This window comes from Typha angustifolia, chromosome 11 (genome assembly GCF_048772165.1).
Source record: "Typha angustifolia cultivar Huaian chromosome 11, ASM4877216v1, whole genome shotgun sequence".
Taxonomy (NCBI): Eukaryota; Viridiplantae; Streptophyta; class Magnoliopsida; order Poales; family Typhaceae; genus Typha; species Typha angustifolia.
Window position 1 is genome coordinate 15435694 of NC_133249.1, and position 26582 is coordinate 15462275.

The following is a 26582-nucleotide window of genomic DNA, read 5'->3' on the forward strand; positions in this document are numbered from 1 at the left end:
GCCCAAACCCTGTTCACTTCCAACATTAACGAAAATTAAATATAAATGTAAAATAGCGTTAATACTCTTGAGTAAGCTTTTATTTTTTAAAGATATAGATAAAAAATAATATAAAATTAAAATGAAGGTGGTCTTTTTTGGTAAATTTCTCAAACATTTTTCTAGTTTGCTTTAATGGCTAATTAATAAATGATAAAAAGAAAGAAAGAACAAAGACGGATTATGATCAAGTAGATGTGACATACCGTTTCACCGTAACCATTTGAGTTACCAGCAATCATCCACCGTTATTCCGCATCAAATTGATATCGACCGTCCGATACCTACTCTATCCAGTTATCCAACAAAACCTCGATAATCCATCCAGATACCCTCTCTCCTAAGAATAAAGTGGTCTCACAAAAGCAACGGCCTGCCAAATCCCTTCCTTTCTCTTCTTCTCCCTCGCCTTCTCATCCCTCTCACTCCATTCCGTAGTCTTCTCGCTCTACTACCAAGTTATATACATAGAGAGAGAGAGAGAGAGAGAAAGAGAGAGGGAAGAGAGAGATAGGAGCTCATGTCTTCTCTGTATGCATTGAAGCCTATCTCCGCTCCATCTCCGTCTGCTCCTTCGCCTCTCCTCTCCTCTTCGCCGTCGCCTTCGCTTCGCTTCGTCTCGTTTCCTCTTCCGAAGAGGAGCCGATGCCGCTTGAAGCTTGTAAGGGCTTCGCAAGATCCCAATGCTCTCGCCTCTGGTGGCGATTCTAAGCCCCCCAATGGGAATCTGGTATCCCTCTTTTCCTTTTATGTTGTATCGAAGTTTGATTCGGATGCTAGGGTTTCAATTGGGAGGTGAATATGATATAAGTATCATAATATGTTGCTAAAAGGTTTAACTTGGGAGGATTACCAAATTGCTCATTAGGAAGTTGCACAGACTAGATTAGATGCCATTTGTACCATCATTTAAGACTTAAAGAGGAAAGTCTTTCTCACTCTGCAGCATCAGTCTGTTGCTTCCTTCAATATTTTCTTTTTCGTGTCATGAAAATAATGTTGTGGTTACATGACAGATGTATTTCATGGAAACTTTTGCTTAATTCTTAATTCATCATTCTCAGCCCAAGAGCAGGAGAGACATTCTCTTGGAATATGTCAGAAATGTCAAGCCAGAATTTATGGACTTATTTGTAAAGAGGGCTCCACAACAGGTAAATTGTTATCTGGTACTTCTTTCTTTTTAGGCATTATTTTCCTTTTTTAAAGAAAAGTTATTCAAGTCCATGTTAACGTCATTTTCTGGATGTTTCTGCTGTTACATGGACTCGAATATGTTTTTTTGCATATCTTAATATGTCAAATATATAAACTCATAATAACCCAAATCCAATTTTAATGTGCTCTCTTTCCTCTTGGAGGTTGTTGATGCCATGCGGCAAACTGTGACAAATATGATTGGAACACTTCCACCTCAATTTTTTGCAGTAACTGTTACAACGGTATGTTTTACCAGATAGTTGATCACATATTCTGCTTTGGCATGTTTGATTTGTTATTCTACCCTGCATTAATTTAGAGCCTGTGGTATCTATTTTATGGTAGTTCTATGCATAATCATGCTATCTATGGTTTTGATCCATTTTATTTTCTTTTTCCCTGGTTTTTGACACAGGTTGCTGAAAACCTGGCACAGCTGATGTACAGTATTATGATGACTGGCTACATGTTTAGGAATGCACAGTACCGTGTGGAGTTGCAACAAAGTTTAGAGCAGATTGCCCTTCCTGATCCAGAAGACAAGAAGGTATTTCTGCATTTCAGTTTTGAGATATTAGTTAGAACAGTGAACCAACTTTGCTGCTCATAATGACATGTATAATGCCTTGATGAGGTGTTTGCATGTTGCACTGACACAGTTTGTCGTGTGATGGCATGCCATAGTCCTATTCTTTCAAGTGTCAAGACAGTGCTGTGCCATAATGCCACCCCACTTGCATCAGAGACTGTCAGGTTCCATGGACAGTCCTCTTGTAAAATCTTAGAAAAGTTGCTAAGGAAGCTCTTGATGCTTTCTTCCTATGCTTATTGCAGGGTTGAAGGGCCTAGACTTAGAATAATAGACAATTCTTTCTCGAGCAGTGAATCTGAGATACTTTATCTCATGTTTGCATACTTAGGATGATGGATTACCAATAAGATCCATTGTACGGCCGTGTGCCGTAGATTCCACTCAACTGAAGGAGTTGTTCTTCATGCTGCTAATAATAGTTGGGTATCTTGTCAAAAGCACGCATACCAGCAAACTGATTATGTGAAAGAGAAGAAATTGAGAATACCTGTTGTTGATCAAGGTATACTGAGGTTTGTATTACCTCTTGTCCAGTGTTCACCTTAAATTCATCTGGCAACTATAGTATAGATCTTTTACTATAGTACTAGTGATGTTAACTTCAAGCACCCTTAGTTCCCATATAAATTGTGCAAACACCATGCAAATGACCTTTCCACCATCAAATTCAACCTACCATCCATATAATGGCTCACATCAATCCCAAGCAACCACTGCACGAGAATAGAGTTGTCGAGGGGCAAAGCCACTTTTACAACCCTTCGATTGTGACAACTGTATGACTAGAAGCATTAAATCAGTTGTCTTAAAAAAATTGGCCAACTGGGAGTAAAATGTATAGGAAAATCAAAAGTGTAAGGCTGCATACTGTTCTATGATTGCCTGAAGGTTTAAGTGATAATGTTCTTTTTATATGGCATGCATGATATTGATGATACAACAAGCAAAACAGAAATATGATGATGAGGCAAGCAATTCCTCAACACTCAATATGGAGAACCTGAATCATGCTTTTAGATAACTAAGAAAGCTTTCAATAAAAGATTTATGCTATTTATCAGAATAAATATGGGCAGCACAACTTATAAAGGTTAGTCCTTTAGCAAAATCCTAATTTGTGGCACTGACTACAAAATTATCCACTCACCGCCTACCAAAAAGAAATAAATTTTGAAAGAATTTCCTCTAAAATTTGACATTTTACAACGGAGTATTGGACCAGTAAATTAGAATAGATGTTTTTATGTTTTTGAATTTTCCTTCTATGATCCATTTCCTTTCCTTGTTTCGTCTGCATACTATATAGACATGCATTTGACTGTCATTGGTCTCAGTATGGTTGTTTAGTGATACTTCTCTTGCTTTTAAGGGTCCACCTGATAAACATTTGCCATTTGTTTCTTATTATTCTCAGTATGATTGTTCAGTGATATGTTTCTATTGGCACTTTAGGATTCACCAGATTATGCACCTGGTACACAGAAAAAGGTGATTGGAGAAGTTATCAGGTGGAATAAGACCACTGGCCCCGAGAAAATGGATGCCATTAAATACATAGAATTGCTTGAGGCAGAAATTGATGAATTGAATCGTCAGGTCACAAGGAGGTCTACAAATGGACAAAATGAAATTTTGGAGTATCTAAAAACCCTCGAACCTCAAAATTTGAAGGTATGGAGCATATAATTCATATCTAGATTGTGTCCTTGAGACATTTTGGTAAATAAGAGTTTCTCTAGTACTTCCTATATACATTGCTATTGGTGGCCGTAGAGTTTGCACAAATCATTACAATTGTTAGAGTTTCTTCAGCATTTTGCTAATTATTGGAGGTCAATCTATCTTGAATTAACAAGCTTCTCCCAAGATGGTAAATTAAATCTCGCCGAGGCACTGACGTGCAATTGCCACATAGCTTGCCTTTCTTTGTACTTAACATGAGTTTTTTTAAGTAACTGTAAAAAGATCATATACTGGATTGAAATATCAATGTATGACTTGACTTTTCAAGTTTCTTGGTCTCTATGAATTACCATGAATGACTATGTACAAGAGAACTCTATATTCTGATTGTGGACTATTAATTTGTTGTATTTTTGTTGTTATTTCTGTACATTGTTGAAATTTGCTTCTATGAGAATTCAACTTTGAACATGTATGATCAGCAACAAATTATATGGAGAACATATATGATCAATAACCAATTATATTGTCATTCTCCTTAATCTTTATATGCATTGGTATGCATCTGTTTAGTGATATAATTTGGTGGTGAATGTATGTAGGAACTGACTAGTAGTGCTGGGGAGGATGTTATTTTTGCTATGAATACCTTCATTAAGCGCCTTTTGGCAGTTTCTGATCCTGCACAAATGAAGGTATGACCATTTCCTTGGGCTTTTTATGTTTACTTTGATCATCTTGATCTGAAGATACATATGCTTGCATCAAAAAATACAAATAATGCATGGCATGTTGTCATGGAAGTTTAGTTATACAATTCAAACTTCTTTTCTCATGCTTTGGTATTTTGATTCTGGGTCTCTTAGAATACTTTCATAACAAATTCATATAACTGGTTTAGATGGCACTGGGTCTCTTAACAAACTTTCATAACAAATTCATGTAACTGGTTTAGATGATGCTGGGTCTCTTAGAATACTTTCATAACAATTTCATATAACTGGTTTAGTCAGGGACGGCTGTCCTAATTCAGTTGCCAGAATTCCTGATTAGAATTTCCCTCGAGTTAATGCATGTGTTTATCTGTGCAGACTACAGTGACTGAAACAAGTGCGGCTGAGCTTGCCAACTTGCTTTATTGGCTGATGGTTGTTGGTTATAGCATCCGTAATATCGAAGTGCGGTTTGACATGGAAAGAGTTCTTGGAACTCCTCCGAAGCTTGCTGAGCTGCCCCCTGGTGAAAATATCTAAAAGATGACGTGGGAGATGAGGATATTGAGATAGAACTTTGAGATGATTTCGTTCACCGACTGGTTTATATAGATTTTTAGGAGCCACAAGGCCATTATATTTGTTGGCATGTAGAAGGCAGGCTAAGGAACTCTTATTCTCTTCCGTAATGGAGTAGGAGATGCAATTTAGGAGTAGACAGAGAGTTTCTTTTAAACAACTTCAAGGTCAAAAAGTTACATTGTTATGCTTGATTAAAAGCACCTGATGATTTTTTTTTTTCTTTATCAGGTTGGGTTGGCCAAAGGTTTCATGTGGCATGGGTCTGAGATGAATGATGCTATGTGATATTGGATCATTTGTTGCTTGAAGGACTGCTCGTATAGGTTTAATTCGCCATATATTTCACAGCAACTCTATTAATTTACATCAATCAAATTGATACCAGAAAAACACCATGAAATCTACAGAAGGCCATACCCGTTTAGTTCCACAAGTATAAACTTATTTTAGTATAATGAGGCATATATTAATATAGTAACTAAACAATAATTTCTCTTAATACTATTTTAACTATCTTTTCAATTATCCTGTCCTCGTTCTCTCTCTCCTCTTTCCTCTACTCATCCATCTGCTGTTAAGGATACTATACTCATTTGCCAAAATATATTCTAAATTTATTATTTTTTATAGCACATTAAATGTAATCATTATATCATTATACATATTTATTGTCAAAACACTATTATACTAATTTATTATCAAACGCCATAATAGCCCTAACTAATATGAGTTTGCTTATACAAATTTAAAGCATGAGCATTGCTGAACTAATTTAGAAGCTATTCCACAACCAAACTCTAGCGTTACTCTTAATTATATGTGAATTACTTCTTCTTTGTGCCAATGTCAGCATAATCCTCAGGGCCATAAGGAAGGAGCCACTCAGCCAAGAATCCCTTCTTCCTCCTAGGGTTTATCCCCATGTCTCTACAAAGCTGGTCATTGTACCAGATGTGGAGAGTTCCAATACATGATCTCCTGAAGTAATCCTTAGAGTACCTCCTCATGAACTTCTCCCACTCCATCACACTTTGTTCCATGGATCTTATACTCGGTAACCGAAAACCGCCGTCGAGAAAATGGGCCAACCATTTTGACCTCATCTCCGAGGTATATAGATTTGCCAGGCTCTCTGAGTAACCGATGATCGCCAATTGTGGAATCCGAGGATGGATGCATTCCCTGTACAAGTTGAAGTTAGCATAGTTCTTTTAATAGTTTTAGCTGTGTTTAATTGCTAATACTTTATTCTCTCACTGGCAAACAAACATACTCTTTTTAAGTGAAAAAGAATATGTTTACCTATAAAGCGGAACAGTTGTAGAAGATGAACCAGCAACAATGTTTTGAAAGAAGGGTGATCTAAAGATGCCTTTGAGCTTCTCATCTCCCTTGAATCCAGTAGCAAAAATCACCACATCAGCCTTCACTGGATCAGCTTCACCTTCAAACATCACCCCATCCTTACAGAAGCTAAAAGACTTTGATCTCTTTATAACAATGCTCCCTTCCTCCACTCTATCATAGAACTTATCAGGCAGCAGTGCTATTAGACATGAAGTAATTGCCTGGAAGAAGCTGTGATCAGGTACCATGCCATACTTCTTCATGGGGGTAGCCCATACATAGTAACTCTCAACAAATTTAGAGAACAACCATCTCTACAAACACAAAAGAAGCAAATCAAAGACCAATTTAAGAAGAGTTCAATAGTGATAAGTACAAGTAGGAAATGTACTAAACTACCTTACTTTTTGAAAAGATTGGATCTTGTAATGGTACTTCAAGAGAAGAGTTTTTAAGGAAGACAATGGTATTTTAAATGTAAACTAAGTGTTCTAATAAAATATTCATATTTAGGTACCACTATTTAGTTAGAGATTGCTTGGCTTAAGTTAATCCAGAGTGTGATATGAAAATTATAGGCAAAAAGATTGAGCGATTATCACAAAATCACTAAATATGTGAGCATGTTATTTCAAAATTTTCCTATTCTATTACCAGAGGTGATAGCAGAGCGGCTAATAAACTTAGCAGGAATCCTTCGCCAGGCTTGTGAACAAGGAGCTCCGAGAAGCGATTGAAGAAGAAGAAGGCAAGTGGAACTCCCCAAGCGTAGTAATCGTGTAGAATCCATCGTTTGGTACGGCATATTATAGTGCATGGGTAGTCGATGCCTGGAAAGAGAAGAAGAGCATTCACATAAAAATTAGGATCCATCGTCTAGCTAGATTGCTCTCGTGGTTAACGGATTTCATGTTGCTCGGAAGAAATGCTCACCGTTTGCATTTGCACACTCTGCGGCGATGTCGATTGCTGATTTCTGGTAACCCACCACTGTGACACGCTTCCCTTTGACGAATTCAATGGCTTTCTCGTTATCCATGTTAGAGTAATCCATGGAGTGAATCACCTTCCCTTGGAAAACTTCTGGCCCCTTGTTTTCTGGGAAAGTGGGGATCTTCGGGACTCCACTGAACCGTCCAATGCAGATGATCACAAACTCCATCTCATACATCTGGATTCAGTAAACACTTACGTGTGTATTAGCTAACCAGTTGAATCAAAAATTTAAAAATTAAAAAAACTATTTGATTCGAGTCCATTTGGATTTGATTTACCTCAATAATTTCCCCATGCTGCACTGTGACTTGCCATTTCCCCTTCCTCACGCCGGGGCCGCCGCCGAATGCCTCGCCATTGCCGGCCCAGAGCTCCCATTTCATCACCTCCTCCACGTCAGCTCCCACGTACTCGATCCCGACGACCCTGTGCTCGAACTTGACACACCTCAAGAGCTCGAACCGCCGGGCGTACGCCGCCAGGTACTCGACGACCTGGCTATGGTCGGGGTACACATCGGCCACGTGCGACGGCCACGGGAAGTCGGAGAACTGGTAGGCCTGGCGTGGCGACTGGAGGCGGGTAGAGGCGAGGGTGTGGGCCCAGACGCCGCCGATGGCGGAGTCGGATTCGAAGACTAACGGGTCGAACCCGAGCTCCAAGAGGTGCTTGCATGCGGTTAGGCCACTCACGCCGGCGCCAACGATGGCGACGCGATGCTTCTTCTCCATGGTGGTGGTGGAGAGATGAATGGGGGTTTGCTTGCTTGCTTTATGGAGAGTAGTAGCGATGGATCGAGAAAGAAGACTAGAATGAGGACGGATCACAGATCGGGTAGGTCTGCACAGCTGGTACTGGTAGGCCTGTCAAATAAACGGAACGAGCAGCAGCCACGACAGATTTATAGTTATGTAATAAATTTAATATATATATTATGTGCATATAACACTCTATATTTTAATAAAATTATAATTTACAGACTTATTTTCACTATTTATAAATTAAGTCCTATAATTTAATAAATATGACAGATGTGAATATTCTGTCTAATTAATTTTCTTTTTAAAAAAAGCTAGAATAACTTTAGTATAAATTGGATAAGTATAATTTAGCTAGAGATATTTCTATAATCTATTTACTATAATTAATTTGATCTAGGAGTTTGATTAAGTTTGGCTAATAAATCTAACACGAGGGTATTTTTGCATATATTTATTAAATTATAAAGCTTAATTTATAAATAGTAAAAATATAAAATATAAACACAAATTTCATTATAAAATTACAAATTTTTATATTATTTTATTAGATAATTATATCTTGCCTCTAAAATCAAACTGTCACTTTACTTTCATTTGAATCATTTTACCTTCCTGTATTTTAGAATAACTTAAAATTATTAATTTTTCTATCCAACATTAGAAAGAAAGTTATAAAAAAAATTAAAGTAAAAAAATATGAGAGTGATTTTTCTCATCATAATAAATATTAAAAATGCTCGAAAAAGTGCCCTTCTCCTTTGATTATATTTACGCAATCTATTTTATTCTTTAAAATTAGAACAAAATATATTTTTAATTTTTTTTATTTTCTAAAATCTAAGATTACAAGCTTTAAATCTTAGTTAATATATAACTTATAACAATGTACATCTCTTTAAATGTATGATGGTTGAAGAAAAAAAATTCAATCGTCTTAGAAATATGGGTAGAATATTTATATTTACTCAAATATTATTATTAATAACTATCGAGGTATTTTGATAACACTTCCACTTTAATTGGGGAAAGTGATACAAATAAAAGATTTATAAATAATTTGATTTTATGCATAACTATAAGAATCAATTTGTAATTTATTTATTTTTTATATATTATTTTAGTCTTTGTCCTTATCTCTACGACTATCCCATCTCTATTCCGAAATCCAAATTTTCTTTTACAAAAAAAAGTGCACCCTTCACTTTCCTTCGCTTTCCAAATTTTATGCAGCCAGAGAGTGAGTCAAATCTGAATATATTATTTAGTCTGAAAATTAATTTTGAGTTGAACCTAAGTAGATCAAAGCTCACTCAGACTAAGCTTGCTTACATCTCTAGATGTAGGCGAACAAACATCATTAAAATTGATTTAACATAAACAAGTTTGATACACATCGAAGAGAGAGAGAGAGATCGAGCAACAACTCATAGACAACACATATAGTTCTACAAGGCATCAAGCGAAAGCTACGATGAAGATCACAACCTGAGCATAGATTTATCAACATATGGAGAGACTTTTTTTCTAATGTGTGGAAAAGTAACATATGAAGAGAAAATAAAGAAAAAGAGAGGCAAGCTAGGAAAAACAACTACAAACCCATGCAGGGAAAAAAAAATTCTAAATAAGGACGACAACAAAATATCCTAAAATCTTAAAATTTCTAGATCCTCCCAGTAAAAATCCACCATTTTTTAAGGTCGAAACCAAAAGAGAAAGGGCTAAGCAGTAAACACTATGTTATAAATTTAATTTTTTTAATCAGTTTGCTTGTTAGTCTTCGAAGTAAAGATAGTATAAAAGTAAGAAAATGAAAAAAAAGACTTCAATAAACTGAGAGGAGACAAGTTTTGTTTATAAAGTACTCACTCAACTTTCAATCCATTTACAAGTAAAATATTTAAGCTTTATGTAGGCAAAAAAAACTTAGCTACTAATATTCATGAATATCTTTCCTAGATACTTAGAAGGCTAAAAATAAGATCAAGAGTAACTATCCTTATCCTTATCGATCTAATGATAAATAAGCTCAATACTTATCCAACAATAGATAAGCTGAAGTAATTACCGTAGTGTCTCTAGAGTCTAATTTTGTTATTGCATTGCTTACGCTCTTAGACACTTTTGGTACTTCAGTTTCAATCAAAAATTTTCCGAGTAGTCACAACTAGCTCTCTAAAAGAAAAAAAAAAAAGGCTCCCGTCCACTGTTGTTAGGCTGGACTTAAAAATCCCGGCCCACGGTGGCTGCGTAGTATCTGTGGCCTTCATTGAAGGGCCATTCATAGGCCTACATACACTAACACGGACGGCCCAAATTTTACCCCTAATCAATTAGAATTGAGAAGATTCGGAGAAATTAGAAACCTTCTTCGTCAATCGAGATTCTTCGAGCAGAAGGCAAAAACACCAATACGCTGCTCCTCTCTATTACCCCCCCTCCCCCGAGAAGCTAATCGTATTCCATCGCCTTCCTCTCGAGATTCGAGACTCGATCGATCGTCACATCCCGTCCATCCATGGCTCCTCCTCCATCTCCTCCAATCCCTTCCAACCCCGGCGCCCAATACGCGCAGCAGTTCCTCACCACCGCGCTCTCTCAGCGGGGCCCCTCCTCCCTCCCCTACACCGAGGATGTCAAGTGGCTCATCCGCAACCACCTCGTCGCCCTCGCCGACGCCTTCCCTTCCCTCCACCCCAAGTCCGCCCTCTTCACCCACAACGATGGCCGCGCCGCCCTCCTTCTCCAGGCCGACGGCACCATCCCCATCGTCTTCTCTGGTGTCGTCTACAACATCCCGGCTGTCGTCTGGCTCCCCGAGAACTACCCCCGGGGTCCGCCCCTCGTCTTCCTCTCCCCCACCCGCGACATGCTAATCAAGCCCCACCACCCCCACGTCGACCGGTCGGGCCACGTCGTCGTCCCCTACCTCCGCTCCTGGGTCTTCCCCTCCTCCAACCTCGTCGACCTCGTCCGATCACTCTCCCACCTCTTCGGCCAGGATCCCCCTCTCTACACCCGGCAATCCACCCCGAACCCTAACCCTAACCCTAACCCTACCCCTACTCCTAGCCCTAATCCTAATCCCACCCCTTCCCCTTCCCGGATCTACTCTTCTTCCTCCTCTCCCGCTGCCGCTCTCTCTCCCTCGCCCTACCGCTACCCGACCGAGGACCCCGCCGACGTCTTCCGCCGCAACGCGATCTCCAAGATCGTTGACACGGCGCATGCTGACATGGGCGCGCTGCGGAGATCGCGCGAGGCGGAGATGGAGGGGCTCTTCGCCACGCAGGCCGAGCTACGCCGGCGGCAGGAGGAGCTTTCTAAGGGAGTGAGAGATATGGTGGAGGAGAAGGAAGGATTGGAGCAGCAGCTGCAGCTGGTGCTGATGAATACGGATGTGGTGGAGGGCTGGGTGAGGGAGAACGAAGGGAGGAGGAGGAGGGAGGTGGATGTAGACCAGGCGTTCGAGCCCGCAGATGGGCTGTCGCGGCAGATGCTGGAGTGCACGGCAGCGGATTTAGCGGTGGAGGACACGATCTATGCCCTCGATAAGGCTGTGCAGGAGGGGCAAGTTCCGGTAGATGGGTACTTGAAGAGCGTGAGGGCAATGGCGAGGGAGCAGTTCTTTCATCGTGCTTTGTCGGCTAGGGTTCGGGCTGCGCAGGTGCAGGCGCAGGTCAGCAACATGGCGGCGAGGGTGGCACAGTTTGTTAATAATTGACTCTGCAATTGGTATCACTGCTTCTTCTATCTCTGTTATTGCTCTGTTATTGGTTCGGAGATTAATACTGGATTATAAATCTTGATTAGTAAGTTTTACTGTGTCAATAAGAGCGATTACTTTTGTTTGGTACTAGCTTTTATGGTTGTGATTTTGTTTATGCTACATATAAATTGATTCATAATATCGTTCATTGGAAAAGATTGGTGTATTTTCATTTTATTATTCTTGACACTGGTTACTGGCGCCAAGGAGCATTACTACTTCAATGTAAATTAAGGGGCTGTGTACATGCTGTTCTCATTATGATGTTACAATCATTCTTGATCCATTCTTTCTCATGTTTTGGTGACAAATGTATCAAGTGTGCTCCCGGATTATCCAGTATGTGAATTATGTGTCTCTGCTATCATGTGAACTATCACCAGCACACCAGATTAGGTGTAATCTGGGAAATTTCTTCAACATTTGCGGTGTGTTGATGGTCATGTTTGTGTTAGTCTGTTTTTAATTCTTGTCCCTATGGTGGATAGTGAGATATTCACCCCTTCTGTCTTGTATTCAATGAGCTTATGCAAAAGGGAAATATCTGTGTCAGCTGGAGACCTCAAATTATGAGTAATTAGTTTATGGTGCCTTATCTTAGCATAGTTTTTCTTGATATTATTTCATACATTATTGCTGCAAAATAATTTGATCCAACCTATTTATTATTGATTATGGAACTAATCTTGCTCGAATTTGTATAAGGCATTAGTTTATAATGTCTCTCTTAATTTTGTTCTTGATTGTGAAAAGATGCCCTAACCTGCATGTCTACTCAAGGGAACCATTTGCAAGATAGATAAACCTCCTCCTGTGTTATCTCTTTATTAAACCTCTTGACTGCTGAGGTATATACCTTGGTGACCCTTGCATAGAGATGCCAGTTTTTGAGTAAGCCTCATGTGATCTCTTTGGAAAATCTGACAACCTTACAATAGGATATTAGAGTATTTTCTATGCATCAACAATGGCTTCAGGTCGCTGCCTAGTTTTCATTCCTCAGTGCAGTTTCTTAGAAGTGAAAAAGATTGAATAGTAATTCTATTTGCTTAATTCCTGAGTAGAATCTTATTATATGTGGTTTGGCCTCTGAATATTGACTGCTGCTCTATGGAATTTTAGCTCTCTCCTCTTACTGCACATATATTTTTGTGCTATAGTGCGAGTTTGATTTTGTCTTATAATATTTGTATTGATGTATATAGACATGTATAGGCATATTACATCTAGACACTTTATGTTATAGGAATCTAATTCTGAAATCCCCATTAATCATCATGATATACAAATCAAATGATTCTTTATTTATAGGTACTTTACATATTGGATCTCAAAGAACGGCGGTGATCTTCTATTAGTATTAGTATGATTTGTTGTAGAGTTCCTCTTGTTTGTGGAAATCTCAAGTGCCAAATATTGTGTCAGGCGTACCCTTGAATACATAGGGGCATGTCAATACTCTGTGCATCTGCAGATAGATTCAACAAGGTTGCACTGGGATGGCACACTCAATAGTGGTGATCCATTTCTGCATCAAGGCTGATTCTCTTTTGGGTCAGCAGGACAATCTTCATTAGGATAATTACTCACAAATATAGAAAATGTTGACATAGGTGATTAAGTTTCACCTCTATTTCTTTTCGTTATTTTTGGTAGCATGTTGTTTGGTTATGCGATTGTTACAGAAATGATTTGTGATCTCATATTATACTATGTATTGCGTATCCCTTTGTCTTGAGTGTGTGTTTCAACTAAATAGAGTCAGGCCCTAGGAGAACATTGTTAAGATGATGCACAACATTGTTTCTGTGTGCCAACGAATCGAAGAATCCACCAAGATAAGTTAATTGTACAGTCTTCGTCCCATGATCACTGCAATGCCCAACTACACAAGAAGACATTACTCTCTCGCCTCCTCTCTAGTTTACATCTATCAGAAGACATTACCACCTCATCTGACAACCTTATACATACGAACACAATTAAGTGCCATGCTACTAATTAAGACTTGAGCTCATATTTCACACTGCCAACTTCTCTTCATCCACTTCAGGTAGTGTGACATCCTCCCTCATAAGCACACTGTATTCCTCTCCAACATCCGCACCAGCCTGCGCAAACAGCTCCACCATTGCGGGAAGCTTACCGTAATATGCCCTTAGCTCATCAACAAGGGGGCTACTGTGTCGCGGGTCAGGTACATGCCACACGTAAACTGGCGGCACCAAATCGTCGATGCTAGCTTCTTGCCATGCGTGCTGTCCGTTGCGCATCTGGTGCTTGTAAGCCTGGCATATCCTCGCCCGATGTCCCTTGGGTCCTACTTGGACTTCAGGGCAAAATCCACATGTTTGGACAGCATATTTCTTCATGAGCTTTGTAGCACCTGCGCGCATCTTCTCCCATTCCTTCATACCTTGCCTGGCTAGATCTACAAAGGAGTTTATACATCTTTGACATGTTAGATACATCTGGAATAATAGGAGAATTACCGCCAGTAAACATTCTTATCCATATAAGGATCTAGTCAAAGCCATTAATTCATAAGACCAACATGACTGACACCATGCAAGCATTCCAACTTCAACCAGGTGTTGGTTTCATCTAACAAACTATCCTTTGTTCCCTGCCCAAAATAACTAGGTTAAAAGTACTTCTTGTAGCTCTATATGATCGATCTCCGGCAATGACCAAAAGAAAATCACTACATGTCGCATATCGTTCTCCTGTTCCATTCTCACTTGGAAGGATAAGTATGGCATCATAGAAGAAATATACATCTCTTTGGGCAACTTCTTTACATAGTAGATGCAATTAATCAGACATAACATATGCCTGGGTCAACACCGAAGCTAAGCGACCATCTTACTGTCCTAGGACAAGTATATCTACTACAGTTTCATAAGCTGCAACAAAAAGATTAGCATATGTGATCTCTTGTCTATCATTTTTATTGTCCAAACAAATTAGATTTGGGTAACCTCATCTAAATAAGAGCAGCACAAATGCACATAGTGCTAAATAAGATTAAGAATAGAAGTAGTTAAAAAGACAAACCTTGGAGAATGTCATCTGATGAGAATGACTGTGAAACATAATTTACTGTCTTCGTCTTCCTCCGCCAAAACCCAGATGGTTCAATATCCTTACCATGCGAATAATCCCGCGGATACTTCCTCTCGAAATCTATCATCTTCCCTGCGATATTGTAAACTGGAATTACACGTCTCTTTGTCGGGTACTCTGCAACGTCCACCCCAGCTTGAATGCAGAGCTCAACAATAGCCGGAATCCGATCAACTTGTAGCCTTTCCTCGTGCGAAACCGCCCTACCCAATCTGTCATAGAGATGAAAAGACTCTGCATTTGGAAGAACATCTTCTACCCCTCCTTTAACCCAATTGTGCTCCTTTGTGGGCAGACTCCCGGCAACATTGCAAGTGCGAATCCGGTGAGGAATTCTTCCCACATGTACTTCTCCACACACACTGCACTAGAATTTGTTGTCAAAAAACGATTTTTTTTGCCTTTGGCAAGTAGTAAAATTTGAGAATAAGATTGAAATTTCACCAGCAGGAGTGGACAGGGATGGATTCGACGACTCGCGAGGCGCAGCGGACGAGACGGGTTCTTGCGTCGAACACCTCGTGGGCAACCGGGACCAAGTTCTTGACCAGGAGGCCGTTCTCGGGCGGGCGAAGCGTGATCTCGCGCACCTCGTGCCGCGCCTTGCGATCCAACCTCGCCTTGCGCTTGAGATCGTTGATGCTTGTGACGAGAGGCTTCCGCTCTGATCGACGGAGCTGCCTTGGGACGTCGGCGGAGCACGAAGAGGTGGTGGAGAGGAAGGATTGGAGTACTAACTTTTTGTTACCTGAGAGTCTTCGAGTCGGTCTTGAGAGCATGGCGTATGTAGCTATTGCCCGCGAGAGCCCTACTCTTCTTCCCTCCTCTTCTACTTCGCAAGCGAGAAGGTCGGATTCGAATATTTTTCTCATTTATTTATAATAAGTACAAAGGACAGGGTGCGAAATGAAAATAGCAAGCTTCATCTAAATCGGGTCGGGTACGATCAGTTTTCGGGTACTTTCGACCCGTTTTCTACCCTAACTAGGGTTTAAGAGCCAAGAAGAAACCCATTTCCAAAGCTTTCACCTTTGCAGCTTCTCCTGGGTTTAGGGAAGGCGAAGAGGAGAGAAGGCGAAGAGAGAGGGAGAGAGGCGAGATGAGTCGAAGCTTGGGGATACCGGTGAAGCTTCTACACGAGGCGGCGGGGCATGTGGTGACGGTGGAGATGAAGAATGGCGAGCTTTATCGCGGGAACATGGTGGAGTGCGAGGATAACTGGAACTGCCAGCTCGAGGGCATCACCTACACCGCCAAGGTATCTCTCTCTTTGATATCCCTTCTCTTTCCTTAAAATTTCGACGCTTCTATCTCTGGATCTAGGGTTAGGGTTTGTTTTACCTCTTGGTTTAGATCTGGTTTGGAGATTGAGAAGCAATATTGTGGCTACGATGCATCCGATTTTTTTTTCCCAATTTTAGTTTTGACTTGTTTGAGGTGTTTAAATATACTGAAATTTCGTCAAATAGTGATCTTGTCTTGTTATTTGACAGGGAAGAAAGAATCCCTACAAGCTACTCTAAGCATATACGGATATTTAGATAGCAAGAAATATAAGATTTAAGCCTTGTTGATGTACTTCACAAGGCCAGACTGATTACTTCAACTTATGGCCTTATGGAATACTTTATAATTCTTTTCAGTATGCTTCTTCTCTTTTGAGTCCGAAGTCACGGCTATCATTTTTTATGTCTCAAGCACTTGTCCTTCAAAGCTTAACTAGATACTTTGGTATTTTACAATTAGTAAGTATCAATCTTGAAATTTTTTCCTCCTTTTGTAGGATGGGAAAGTATCGCAACTTGAGCATGTTTTCATTCGGGGGAGCAAAGTTAGGTATGTTTATTTTATCCAGAAGTGTATGTATATGATCTGTCAATTAGATGTTGCCTAAATGTCTTCTATTGCAGGTTTATGGTGATTCCTGATATGCTAAAAAATGCTCCAATGTTCAAACGCTTGGATGCAAGAATCAGGGTATAAGTTTATTTTGTCTTATTTATTTCACCAATAAACTTGTTTTTCATCATACTATAGGTTATGATAAAATTGTTGTTTCATGAAGGGCAAAGGCTCTGCTATTGGAGTGGGCCGTGGTCGTGCAGTTGCTATGCGTGCTAGGGTAAGTTATGCTTTCTCAGCAGCTTATTTCATTTCTGTTACGATCACCAATTTATGCTTAGATTAATGGGATCAGTTAGTGAAGATTCAATTGTGTCTTGGATTACATATTGATGATATTCTAGTATTTCCAAAAGTTCCACAATCAGAAATGGGTTTTCTTTACTTGATATTGGTCTCGTTCTTCATTTTACAACTTCTTTCTTGTGGGGTTATTCCAATAAATTAGGATTTCACTAAAAGGTCATTGTATTATACATGATATTGTCTTTTGGGTGACATTTGCTCATATTGTAAACACTTTGTCGATAAACTGTTTCTTCATGTACTTATTTTTATTTTCACCATCTCAGTCCAGTGTGTTGTTGTTGTTGTCATTTTGGACTTTTGATTTGTGAGCTTCATTTAATGTTAATATACATAGTAAACAACTTAATCATGTTGTATGCATTGAGGAACATTGTTCATATGATCTATTGATTGTGGCTTCTTCATCTACCATAGGGATTCCTTTTGGACTGGTTCTGCTTCTTGTATATTCTCCCTTTTATCTAGGACTTCCAAGCATTTCGGCTTGATCTGCTAATAATTATTGTTCCCTTGTACCAGGATCTCGGCTTGATATGCTAAATTCACACAGCCTTCTCACACCCCCCAAAAAAACTAAGAAAAATGATAAAAGAGTATCATTTTTATTAACTAGATGATGGATCAGAAGTGGTCCAGCATCAACTATAATTAGTTCATTATCATTGAGAGGTAAAAATTGCCCAGTTTCTGCTAGGTACATATACAGGAAATGGAGAACAGGAGAAGGAAGATGAGTTTTTTGGGAACAATATGGGTCCAATATAAGAAGAGTAAAGTATCCCTTAAAAATGATTGGAAACCTCACAATGTTTGTTGACAATGGCATAAGAAGCTTTTGCACGCTAAGAAGTTAGGAGAAAAAAAATTACTAATTGAAAAGAAACAAAAAAAATAACACTGACCCTTGAGATGCCTTACATAGGGTGAGAATCACTGATTGAGAATGAACTGCTAGAGCATAAAAAGGGTGAAAAGATACAAGTACTTGGGTGTACCTAATTAGTAAAATTTGAACAATGTAAGCGAGGCACATATGGTCAATCACTGGATTAAGAGCATACCTTGTGTTTTAAGTTGGTTGTTTTTCTTTTCTTCCTTTGGATTGGATATTCTTTTTAAAGATGTATGTAGCTTTACCTGAGTATAGCGGTTGCGCTGCTTCCCTTATGACTATTTACTGTCTTCTAATGCAGGCTCAAGCTGGTGGTAGGGGTGGCGGTCCTGGTGGTCGGGGTGGTGCACCTCCTGTAAGGAGGTAGTCCCCTACAACAGTCCTTCCTCATCTGACACTAGTTGCTGTATGGAGAAGCCTCATCAATGCTCATCTTAGGGAAGGTCGTCCAGATGCTTATTTGATAGACCTTGACTCAACAAGTCCTTGTTATTCTTGGCGTCTTTTCAGCATACATGTATCTCCTGAGCAGTTGTACTGTTATTACTGTTACCCAGATCATCTTGTATTTTGTTAACCTCTTTTGGTAGCTTTAAATATTGTCACCCAGACCATGTTCCAAGTTTGATTTTGCTATGTGCACAAAACAACCTGAATTACAGTAATGAATTGCAAGCATACAAACTTCTTATTGCTTATTTTCAAGTTAAATTATTTGTTAGAAAGAGTCTTCTATAGTATTACTTTGAGAAACCGAGGCCTTATAGTCCATAGAAGGAATGAAAAGGATGACCAGTTGCATCTAATTGGGTTCACAGTACTTTTCTGACAATTTTTCCTGGCATAAATCTGCAGGTCAACTTCTCGTTAGATATTCTAATAAAAAGCTGCATGAAGTACCAATTTATCACTGTGATAGTTTTGCTGATGCTTGTAATGTTCATCTTGGGTCTCACTGGCAATACATACATTAGTATGGCCTGATGCTTGTGTATGCATTAGTTGGTAGATACAATTGAGAACCTTGGCAAATTAGCTCTCCTGTATGCTTGCTTGAAATGTGATTGGTTGCATTTGTTTCTCGAGTCTATAATCACTGGATACACAGTTTATCTACATGAGTATCACTATATTCCAATTTTACATCGTTGGCAAAATAATTCCCAAAAAATAATAGCCATCTTAAAGTGCAACTTGTTACCTTTTACTTATATTATATGACAAACATAATGGCCCCTTTGTTATAATTAAGAACAATGAACAGGGACCAGAATACCACTTCACAACTTCCACAATCAAAATAAAATCCTTCAGTTGCTGGAGAAATCTATAAAAAATTCTGAGCAGGCACTATCTAGTGAAATAAATGCAACTGAAGGATGAATATTTTAAGAGGGCAAGCCATGAAAGAAAATTTTAAATGTACTGGATGTCATTGCATTGACAATAGCAGATGTACATCATTTATTTGATCTGGGGGATGTACAGTATCCATTTGCTTTTGAAAGAGTGACCAGACTGCAAATTCGTTGAGCATCAACTTCAATGATCGTTCCTAAATTGTTGCTAATTCTCCATCTATATCTATGTAATACATCTATGGGAACATATTTTGCTCCAGACCTCAACGGGGTGAAGGAATGGCAAGGGAAAAGGCCGAAACCTTCAATTGTAGACCGCAGTGGAAGTGAAATTCTAATATCTCGGCAACTCTCAAATCTCCAGCTTGTAGATCAACAAATCCATCAAAGAGTACTTCATCCACCTGAATAACTTGATTCTCAATCCTTTGAAGCCCACCTTTGGCCCCGAATTTCATATCCACCATAACTATCACTGCTCTCTCCCCCACTTCCTGCACTGGTATATCCTGATTTTCTGCGATGTTTTCTTCCTCTCGAGGCCCCACTATTGCTGAAATTTGCATTTAAGAGAGGATCGTCTATTCCACGAATCACTCTCCTAGTAGGTGATGCCGAGCCAATGCAACTATCATCCTTAATCCTCTTCTTCTCCTTTTCATGCTTTTTCATGTTCTGAGATATCCTGTGTAGCTTCTCATTAAACCGTGTGAAACCTTTCTCCATTGGCTCCACAGCATGGCTGACAGTGAACTTCAGGTCGTTTACAATCTGCAAAATATCAGGCTTTATGAATTACCAAAATATACATAGCAAGAGTTTCTGTTCCCTGTGTACTAGTATTGCAAATAGGTTCAAGGGAAAATTCTTTGAGGAAGCTTAAAAGCCTAAAACAAAGATATTCTGCAGTGAAACTTTCCGAGGAAGGTTCTTGGAAGCCTAAACAACTAGTTCGGTCATCAATCAAGTACATAACCAATCACTTTATATCTCATAATATGCATAAAGTCTTTTATTATTCTCTTTTACCACTTGGATGTTTGTTAAATTTAATGAGAAACTGAACGAGCTAAAATAAGAAACAGAACAATTTAAAAAACTGAAAACTGACAAATTAACTGAACTAGATTGTCCAATTTGAGAATATACTTTTACGATGGTCTAAATTGTAGGATACTTGGAAGTGTAGGTTGAGAAATTAAGATGGGAAACTTTGATAGTAGGATTCGTTACCAAAGAGAACACTATCATATTATAATTATAGTCCATCATGGAGAGAAAGAGAGAGAGTGCTCTTACATATTCTCCTCCTCCGAGAACAACATCACGGACGCTTTCTCTTATGGCTGTTCCACTCCTGACATCAGCACTAGGCTGGGGAAGTCTAAGCTTTGTAGGCCGTTCACTATCCCTAACCTCGTCAGGGTCCAAGGGGCAGTCAATGGAAGCATAATCCCCAAGAACTGAAATACTTCCAGGAATGCGGTCACCCATTAGCTCATATGGTTTGGCAGGGAACACGTAGAGGTGAACAATAGAAGCAGCACCAATCTGTGCTGGAAGACAGACGGGTCTGTTAGAGTTCCATCAGCCTTAGTGCCGATATATATTCTTCCAAAAAATAAAAGAACATAACAGAATTCTCCCAAATGTAACAGATAAATTTCAGAGTACAGAATAACAGCTATAAATGCATAACACAATTGTGTACTGTTATTGGCAATGACAGATATCAAACTAAGAATACATATTCTGATACCAAAATATAAGAATTACTCAGCATTCTAGAATGCAAAAGCTTAAAAGAATAATCAGACACTGAGTACCGGCAAATGCCAACCAGCACAGGAAAAGAAGATGCTAAGGCTTTAGATACCAATTTTACCATTTGAGACAGATTAACTATAAATAGAAGCATGCTTCTGATATCTATATGGTGACTAACTACTCATGAATTTGAGATCTTAGATAAATGATTACCTCTATGCAGATGATGAAATCTTGAATACTTGACTTGAATTGTAGCCCTTGAGCTATAGGGCTTTTCAATAAGCCCCAGCTGTAAAGCAACGCAATTGCCACACCTTGCCACCAGGTCAAGAATACAATTGATTTGAATACTAGGAACTTCGGCAGAGGTTTAATATGTGCCAGTTCATCCTTTATAGCAGCATAGAATTGAACTAGGCAGTATAGTGCCCATGATTGACTGAAATTAAGTACCACAGCCATATAAAGGTACCTAGAAAATTGATTAAGCATTTAATGACAACACTTCAAGATATCAGACTCCAGAAAATTTGCATCAAAGGTGATGACAAGGTTAACACCTGTATAGATGAGTTCATTGGTTGCCGGCATGATACTATCAGCAATAGAAATAGAAACAATACATGCAACAACCAAATGCTGATACAATTTTAGTATATTAAATTGTATTTTATTGTCCACAGACAAACTCTTTATTCTCAAAATGATCTTATGTCTCAGGACATATTTTTACTCAACAAACTGGTAAAAGCTTTTCAAAATTCTTCATTTAAAATTCATGTGACTAAAAGAAAAAAATAGATAGCATTTTGGAAATTCATACCTTTTGGAATAATATTACATTTTGGAGAAATAGATAAAATTTTCTAATAGGAAGGTAGCATTAACCTAGTAAAACGAGGTTAAGAAAATAGTGCCATGCTTTGGAGAGATCAAGGTACTAAATTTTCTTTTACCATGACATGAATTCTTGAATCATTCACTTTAGTTGTTAAGGTAGGGAGAAACCTAATGATAAATTTTGAGAAGCAATGTTGGATGAGAAATTAAGGTGGCTAACCCTTCTCCAAATAATCAAGGGAGAAGAAAAGAGATGATTGGAAGTAGCTGATTCTTCATTATTCAAGAAAAAAAAAAGCCACAAAATCATAGCAGAAGCTCTCACTCCCATCACACCTGAAGCACCTCTCACTTAGCCCTTGAGATACTCCCCACGATGTGAGAGCAGAAAAAAGTTGCATTCTTCAGGGTGACATTTATCAGAAAATGAAATAAGACAAAAGCGTGACATCTGCCAGAAGAATTGTTTCCTGTTTCCTTCGCATAAGATTTCCTACCATTCACCCAAGGTTGCATTTAACCCTTCTCTCTCACAATTAGGATATCTCAACATTAAGGAATATCCTTCAGTTTCTCTTTGCATTTGAGCTTGGTACTACCATGTATATTGTACAATTTAAACTACTTACTAATATACAGATTTAAAAGTTTCATATTCTGCTGATCATACAAAAAGACTAGAGCATAATATAGACAATTGTTTATTCCATGTGTGTCTATGCATCCTATGTCTAGCAGCTTATACAATAAGTGCCTAAAGATGTCCCCAATAAAGATGTCCCCAATCCACTACAAATGTGAGGTAGGAAAATAACTGCCAATCATGATTTACACAGCATCCAATGGCATGAAAGTCCATGAGCAGCCAAAGTAAATGGGGCACAACGATACCATGGAACTTATTATTCCAGAATCTTATATAATGCAGACTTACCAGGAGTCCAGGAGATAACAAAAAAATGTTTCAAACAAAAACTAAACAAATATATAACCATCACAGTTATAGCATGGCAGAGGTAAATGCAGACAGATCTATGAATCTCTTTTTATTACTACTAGTTAGTAAAAGAAGTACTATATAAAGCATGCCTGTTTCTCATTTTAAACTATAAACTTTATAAAGTATCTCTTACCCACAGTCCCATTTGAACTCTCCTTCACAATATACCCCCAAAGCTTCAAGGATCACAGCTAAAATAGCAGTTACACTCTTTATTATCATCTGTGCAAAGTGAAGAGGATTGGATCAACCTAAATTCGCTGTTGTATATAACAGAAATCATAATGGGAAAATAGCTAACATACATATTGGACAATTCCAAACTTAATAACCAAATAAAACCATTCTCCTAGCCTCCATGGCTTTAGAATATAATTCATTGGAAATGGATGCTTTATTGTTCCCTTTTCAGAAGCATGGTCTAGAAGCGGAGTATCCAAGCTTGCACCACCCTCCCTCTTCAAGAACTCAATTGTTCTCTCTTCCCCACCTAGATAAATAAGAGCAAGATTGTAATTTGTGATAGAAGTTACAAGAAACTATTACTTATAAGAAAGAAAGCAACTAAAGAAAACATACTAAGATATATCAGGTTAAAAAAGTTCTGGAGGACCTAAGAATGTTAATTAATGGCACCTGGCTTAACCACGTATAATACATATGTCATAGACCAGTAGTAGGCCAATATATGTTAAGAATGCATCAATAGTATGTGCATGACATTAGAAGAAAGCAGGAATCAAAACATTAGATGGAGATAATAAATTTTATGCCCTTGTTCTTAGGTTAAAATTCAAATCATTTCCTTGAAATCTCACTTATGACACTAGCCTATTGACAGATGTTACTTTGAATGCAAAAGGACCATAATGCCCTTTTGATTTACAATAACTAAATGCGAAAATAGACTTCCCTTGTAAAAACACTGAGAAGTCTTACACTGCTTTCATCCCAAATCCGTTTCATATCTTTATTTTGGGATTGCAAAAATCCCAAATAAAAATAAGATAATTGGAGAAAAGTTGGAAAATTGGTAATTATGGTAGGTAATTGTTTTCACCATCATATTTGAAAAAAAAAAAAACTAATAGTTTCATGTAGTTCAGAACCACAACAAAGTTAAGCGTTACAAATGAACATTCATAGCAGCACACTGAACTTTAGTCGAACCATAGTGTGGAAAATGTATTCTCCCCTAACTTGAAAATTGAAAAAGACTTAAATTCTAATAATCTTCTTATGCAGTGAAAATAATACTGGAGATGCTAAAACTAGAGCTCTTTAGGAGAGGCATACCTAAGCAAGCAACTAGATATCGCCCAAAACAGTACATGGCAAAGGCCTCGTAACAATCTCGTAATATCTCAATATCAACACTTATTGATGGATTCACCAGTGATATATACTGCAAGAAGAACATAGAATTGGCTCAGTAGATCAGACAGAACATGTAGCAATTGATAAATTAAATCCGGGCCACCCAAAGCTGAACGAGTATCCATTATCCAAGAGGACCAAGACTCTTGGCAATAAATTTAGATAACTTTCCTTACTAGTTAAACTAAATGACAACAAAAGATGGTAGAGAGCAATAATACCTTTCATTATGTTAATGATACCAAAAAAAGATTCTACATCTAGATGTCACATAACCCACTAATTGCTAAAGTAAATCTGATTACTAGAAGAGAAGGATAATGAAACACAAAACCACACATTTACCTTACCATGAGAAAAATAGCAGAACCAAATACCAAAAAATAAAAATAAAATAGGAGAACTGCCACAATCAGAAGGGGCTCATCTTGTCAATGTCGACTGATAAGCTAATATATATTTCATGTGTACTTTGATATGATGACTACATGCATGATGGGTCAAAAAAATAAGGTGGCTCATGATAGATAATTCTAACATGAGAGGCTCATTAATTGACATGATAAATAGTATTAGAAAGTATCAATTACAAGAATGCCCCAATTAAGGATCCCAATTCCCAATAAATATCACCATCTTATAAGTCTACAACACTCAGCAAAGCTACGATAAAGTTTTTGTTCAGAAGATTAGTATAAATAATCACTCATTTGAACTAGTTTTGCTATGAATATGTATAACATTAGCAGATAATTTATTTAAGACTTCAACTATTGCCAATCATGGATTGCCTTACTATGTGATGGTGCCTTGCCTGCCAGAGGTTGTTACCTAACATGACATGAAAGCATATTATCCTCATAGTTCTGATGTATGGTTATCTGATAAGGTAATTGTATATGCACAACTTTCCTTCAAACCCATTAATACAAGCTATTTTTTGGGCTTTACTGGCATATAATTCTATCGGAGTCTAATAAGTCCATTTAGAAGTCACCAACATAATTTTGATCTTGAGGTTATCTCCAGAAGATCTATCATGATTGGTCCAAATTCTTAAGCTTGATTTATATTCTCTTGATTTCTTTGTTATCATACTTGCATATGAAGCAAATTTGTGTCATGCTTCTCCAAGAGTAAGGCATGTTGCATTCACAGCACTAGCTGTTCAGTTCAGCCAATCTGTCTCTGAATGATGTAAGATCAAAATTTCAAAAACTTGTTATCTTACATCTATATGATTCCAACTCCAAACAAAAGAAAAAGAAAAAGAAAATCAGGCAACTAAATCAAGTTCATTACTTAGTCTTGTGAAACCTCACATGTAACTCCCAAGTGATAGAAGTTAAAACTCTTACCGACTCAACAGCATAGCAAGGCACCATTAGAATAACACCAATTAGAAACTTCTGCTCCTGAAAAGTAAAAGCAGAAGAGAACTACAAGATCAAGAGAAATCCATCCGAAACAAAAAAAATTTACATAAAGTCAATTGAAATTTAAAGAAGTCGAACCTCAGGATTCTTGTATGCCGAGAGGTGATTGAATAGGAGAAATATCGACAGCAAGAGAGAAATTGCTACAAATAAACCAGCAATAATTGTGGCCCATATGGGTGGGGAGTAGGACAAAAGCCTCAGATACAACACCTCTGTTATCTTCATACTCTTTTTATAACTCAATTCATCACTGAACTAACTAAAGAAACCCTAAACCGAAAAATCGCGAGTGATCCAACCAAAAATACCCCTTTTCCATCCGAATGTACAACAAAGATGCAATTTTTCTCTGAATCATCTAAAATTCACAAAAAAATTATGCAAAAAGATGGGATTTTGCATGTCGAAATCCGACAACGGGAACAAAAAACCCTAGAACGGAAACGTTTGATAAAAGAACCCCGAGTCAAGATCCTAAATTGATCCAAGATTTACTGGGACATGAAAATTTTAGGGCAAAAACATAGAACAATGACACGAATCAAACCAAGGAAGAGAGAGAGAGAGAGAGAGAGAGAGAGAGAAGAGGATTTGAAAGATACGACGAGGGCATCTCACATTAGATCGAATATCTTTTGAAGTAGATGAGGAGACACTAGAAGCGCCTGATAGTCGGACGCTTACCGTCCGATCTATATCCGACGGACCAATAGGGATCGGAGAGTGTAAGGATAATATAATAAAGAGGAATACCATCACAAACAACTACCGGTCCAAATATAATAGAGAAATTAGCACTTCTCCCTCTCCTTTTCTTTTTTTCCCCCCCTTTTTCTTCACTTTTTTTCTTGAAGTGGGTAGTACTAAACAACAGTTCACACACA

At 38.3% G+C, this 26582-nt stretch overlaps 6 protein-coding genes across 8 annotated transcripts; 3 read left to right on the forward strand and 3 right to left on the reverse strand.

Annotated features, from left to right (window-relative positions):
* Positions 1-386: 386 nt before the first annotated feature.
* LOC140771301 (uncharacterized) lies at positions 387-5117 on the forward strand. Its single transcript, XM_073112784.1, has 7 exons — positions 387-769; positions 1104-1193; positions 1401-1481; positions 1655-1786; positions 3284-3502; positions 4117-4209; positions 4606-5117. Exons 1-7 carry the CDS (start codon positions 560-562, stop codon positions 4765-4767), a joined length of 987 nt encoding a protein of 328 aa, XP_072968885.1. The 5' UTR covers positions 387-559; the 3' UTR covers positions 4768-5117.
* Positions 5118-5464: 347 nt separating this feature from the next.
* LOC140770780 (probable flavin-containing monooxygenase 1) lies at positions 5465-7995 on the reverse strand. Its single transcript, XM_073112047.1, has 5 exons — positions 7431-7995; positions 7090-7327; positions 6811-6986; positions 6112-6470; positions 5465-5991 (listed from the first exon to the last, which is right to left on the reverse strand). Exons 1-5 carry the CDS (start codon positions 7881-7883, stop codon positions 5634-5636), a joined length of 1584 nt encoding a protein of 527 aa, XP_072968148.1. The 5' UTR covers positions 7884-7995; the 3' UTR covers positions 5465-5633.
* A 2278-nt stretch (positions 7996-10273) lies between these two features.
* LOC140771229 (protein ELC-like) lies at positions 10274-12252 on the forward strand. Its single transcript, XM_073112680.1, has one exon. The coding sequence runs from the start codon at positions 10432-10434 to the stop codon at positions 11635-11637; it is 1206 nt and encodes a 401-aa protein (XP_072968781.1). The 5' UTR covers positions 10274-10431; the 3' UTR covers positions 11638-12252.
* Positions 12253-13471: 1219 nt separating this feature from the next.
* LOC140771293 (APO protein 3, mitochondrial-like) lies at positions 13472-15697 on the reverse strand. Its single transcript, XM_073112775.1, has 3 exons — positions 15253-15697; positions 14740-15170; positions 13472-14113 (listed from the first exon to the last, which is right to left on the reverse strand). The coding sequence occupies exons 1-3, from the start codon at positions 15678-15680 to the stop codon at positions 13704-13706; spliced, it is 1269 nt and encodes a 422-aa protein (XP_072968876.1). The 5' UTR covers positions 15681-15697; the 3' UTR covers positions 13472-13703.
* A 120-nt stretch (positions 15698-15817) lies between these two features.
* Positions 15818-18622, forward strand: LOC140771294 (small nuclear ribonucleoprotein SmD3b-like). The gene is made up of 5 exons (XM_073112776.1): positions 15818-16066; positions 16592-16644; positions 16719-16785; positions 16874-16930; positions 18213-18622. Exons 1-5 carry the CDS (start codon positions 15908-15910, stop codon positions 18276-18278), a joined length of 402 nt encoding a protein of 133 aa, XP_072968877.1. The 5' UTR covers positions 15818-15907; the 3' UTR covers positions 18279-18622.
* A 478-nt stretch (positions 18623-19100) lies between these two features.
* LOC140770141 (protein LAZ1-like) lies at positions 19101-26396 on the reverse strand. Of its 3 annotated transcripts, XM_073111162.1 has the most exons (8): positions 25774-26372; positions 25618-25674; positions 24179-24287; positions 23188-23372; positions 23016-23104; positions 21253-21514; positions 20572-20823; positions 19101-20043 (listed from the first exon to the last, which is right to left on the reverse strand). In XM_073111162.1, exons 1-8 carry the CDS (start codon positions 25921-25923, stop codon positions 19693-19695), a joined length of 1455 nt encoding a protein of 484 aa, XP_072967263.1. In that variant the 5' UTR covers positions 25924-26372; the 3' UTR covers positions 19101-19692. The 3 variants fall into 3 exon arrangements, with proteins under 3 accessions (XP_072967263.1, XP_072967265.1, XP_072967264.1); XM_073111164.1 differs by lacking the exon at positions 19101-20043 and having other exon boundaries at positions 20619-20828; positions 25774-26391; XM_073111163.1 differs by lacking the exon at positions 19101-20043 and having other exon boundaries at positions 20639-20845; positions 25774-26396.
* Between the last annotated feature and the right edge of the window lie 186 nt (positions 26397-26582).

Excerpts from the sequence above, each read along its gene's own strand:
- LOC140771301 (XM_073112784.1), top strand. The coding sequence starts at position 560 with ATGTCTTCTCTGTATGCATTGAAGCCTATCTCCGCTCCATCTCCGTCT. Across the intron at positions 3,503-4,116 it reads TCGAACCTCAAAATTTGAAG|GAACTGACTAGTAGTGCTGG; the intron begins GTATGGAGCATA and ends GAATGTATGTAG. Across the intron at positions 4,210-4,605 it reads CTGATCCTGCACAAATGAAG|ACTACAGTGACTGAAACAAG; the intron begins GTATGACCATTT and ends TTATCTGTGCAG.
- LOC140770780 (XM_073112047.1), bottom strand. The coding sequence starts at position 7,883 with ATGGAGAAGAAGCATCGCGTCGCCATCGTTGGCGCCGGCGTGAGTGGC. Across the intron at positions 7,328-7,430 it reads AGCATGGGGAAATTATTGAG|ATGTATGAGATGGAGTTTGT; the intron begins GTAAATCAAATC and ends TACTGAATCCAG. Across the intron at positions 6,471-6,810 it reads CCGCTCTGCTATCACCTCTG|AGATGGTTGTTCTCTAAATT; the intron begins GTAATAGAATAG and ends TTGTGTTTGTAG.
- LOC140771229 (XM_073112680.1), top strand. The coding sequence starts at position 10,432 with ATGGCTCCTCCTCCATCTCCTCCAATCCCTTCCAACCCCGGCGCCCAA.
- LOC140771293 (XM_073112775.1), bottom strand. The coding sequence starts at position 15,680 with ATGAGAAAAATATTCGAATCCGACCTTCTCGCTTGCGAAGTAGAAGAG. Across the intron at positions 15,171-15,252 it reads ATCCCTGTCCACTCCTGCTG|TGTGTGTGGAGAAGTACATG; the intron begins GTGAAATTTCAA and ends ATTCTAGTGCAG. Across the intron at positions 14,114-14,739 it reads ATCAGATGACATTCTCCAAG|ATCTAGCCAGGCAAGGTATG; the intron begins GTTTGTCTTTTT and ends ACTCCTTTGTAG.
- LOC140771294 (XM_073112776.1), top strand. The coding sequence starts at position 15,908 with ATGAGTCGAAGCTTGGGGATACCGGTGAAGCTTCTACACGAGGCGGCG. Across the intron at positions 16,645-16,718 it reads ATTCGGGGGAGCAAAGTTAG|GTTTATGGTGATTCCTGATA; the intron begins GTATGTTTATTT and ends CTTCTATTGCAG. Across the intron at positions 16,931-18,212 it reads CAGTTGCTATGCGTGCTAGG|GCTCAAGCTGGTGGTAGGGG; the intron begins GTAAGTTATGCT and ends CTTCTAATGCAG.
- LOC140770141 (XM_073111162.1), bottom strand. The coding sequence starts at position 25,923 with ATGAAGATAACAGAGGTGTTGTATCTGAGGCTTTTGTCCTACTCCCCA. Across the intron at positions 25,675-25,773 it reads CGGCATACAAGAATCCTGAG|GAGCAGAAGTTTCTAATTGG; the intron begins GTTCGACTTCTT and ends TTTACTTTTCAG. Across the intron at positions 20,824-21,252 it reads ATTTCATCATCTGCATAGAG|ATTGGTGCTGCTTCTATTGT; the intron begins GTAATCATTTAT and ends CTTCCAGCACAG.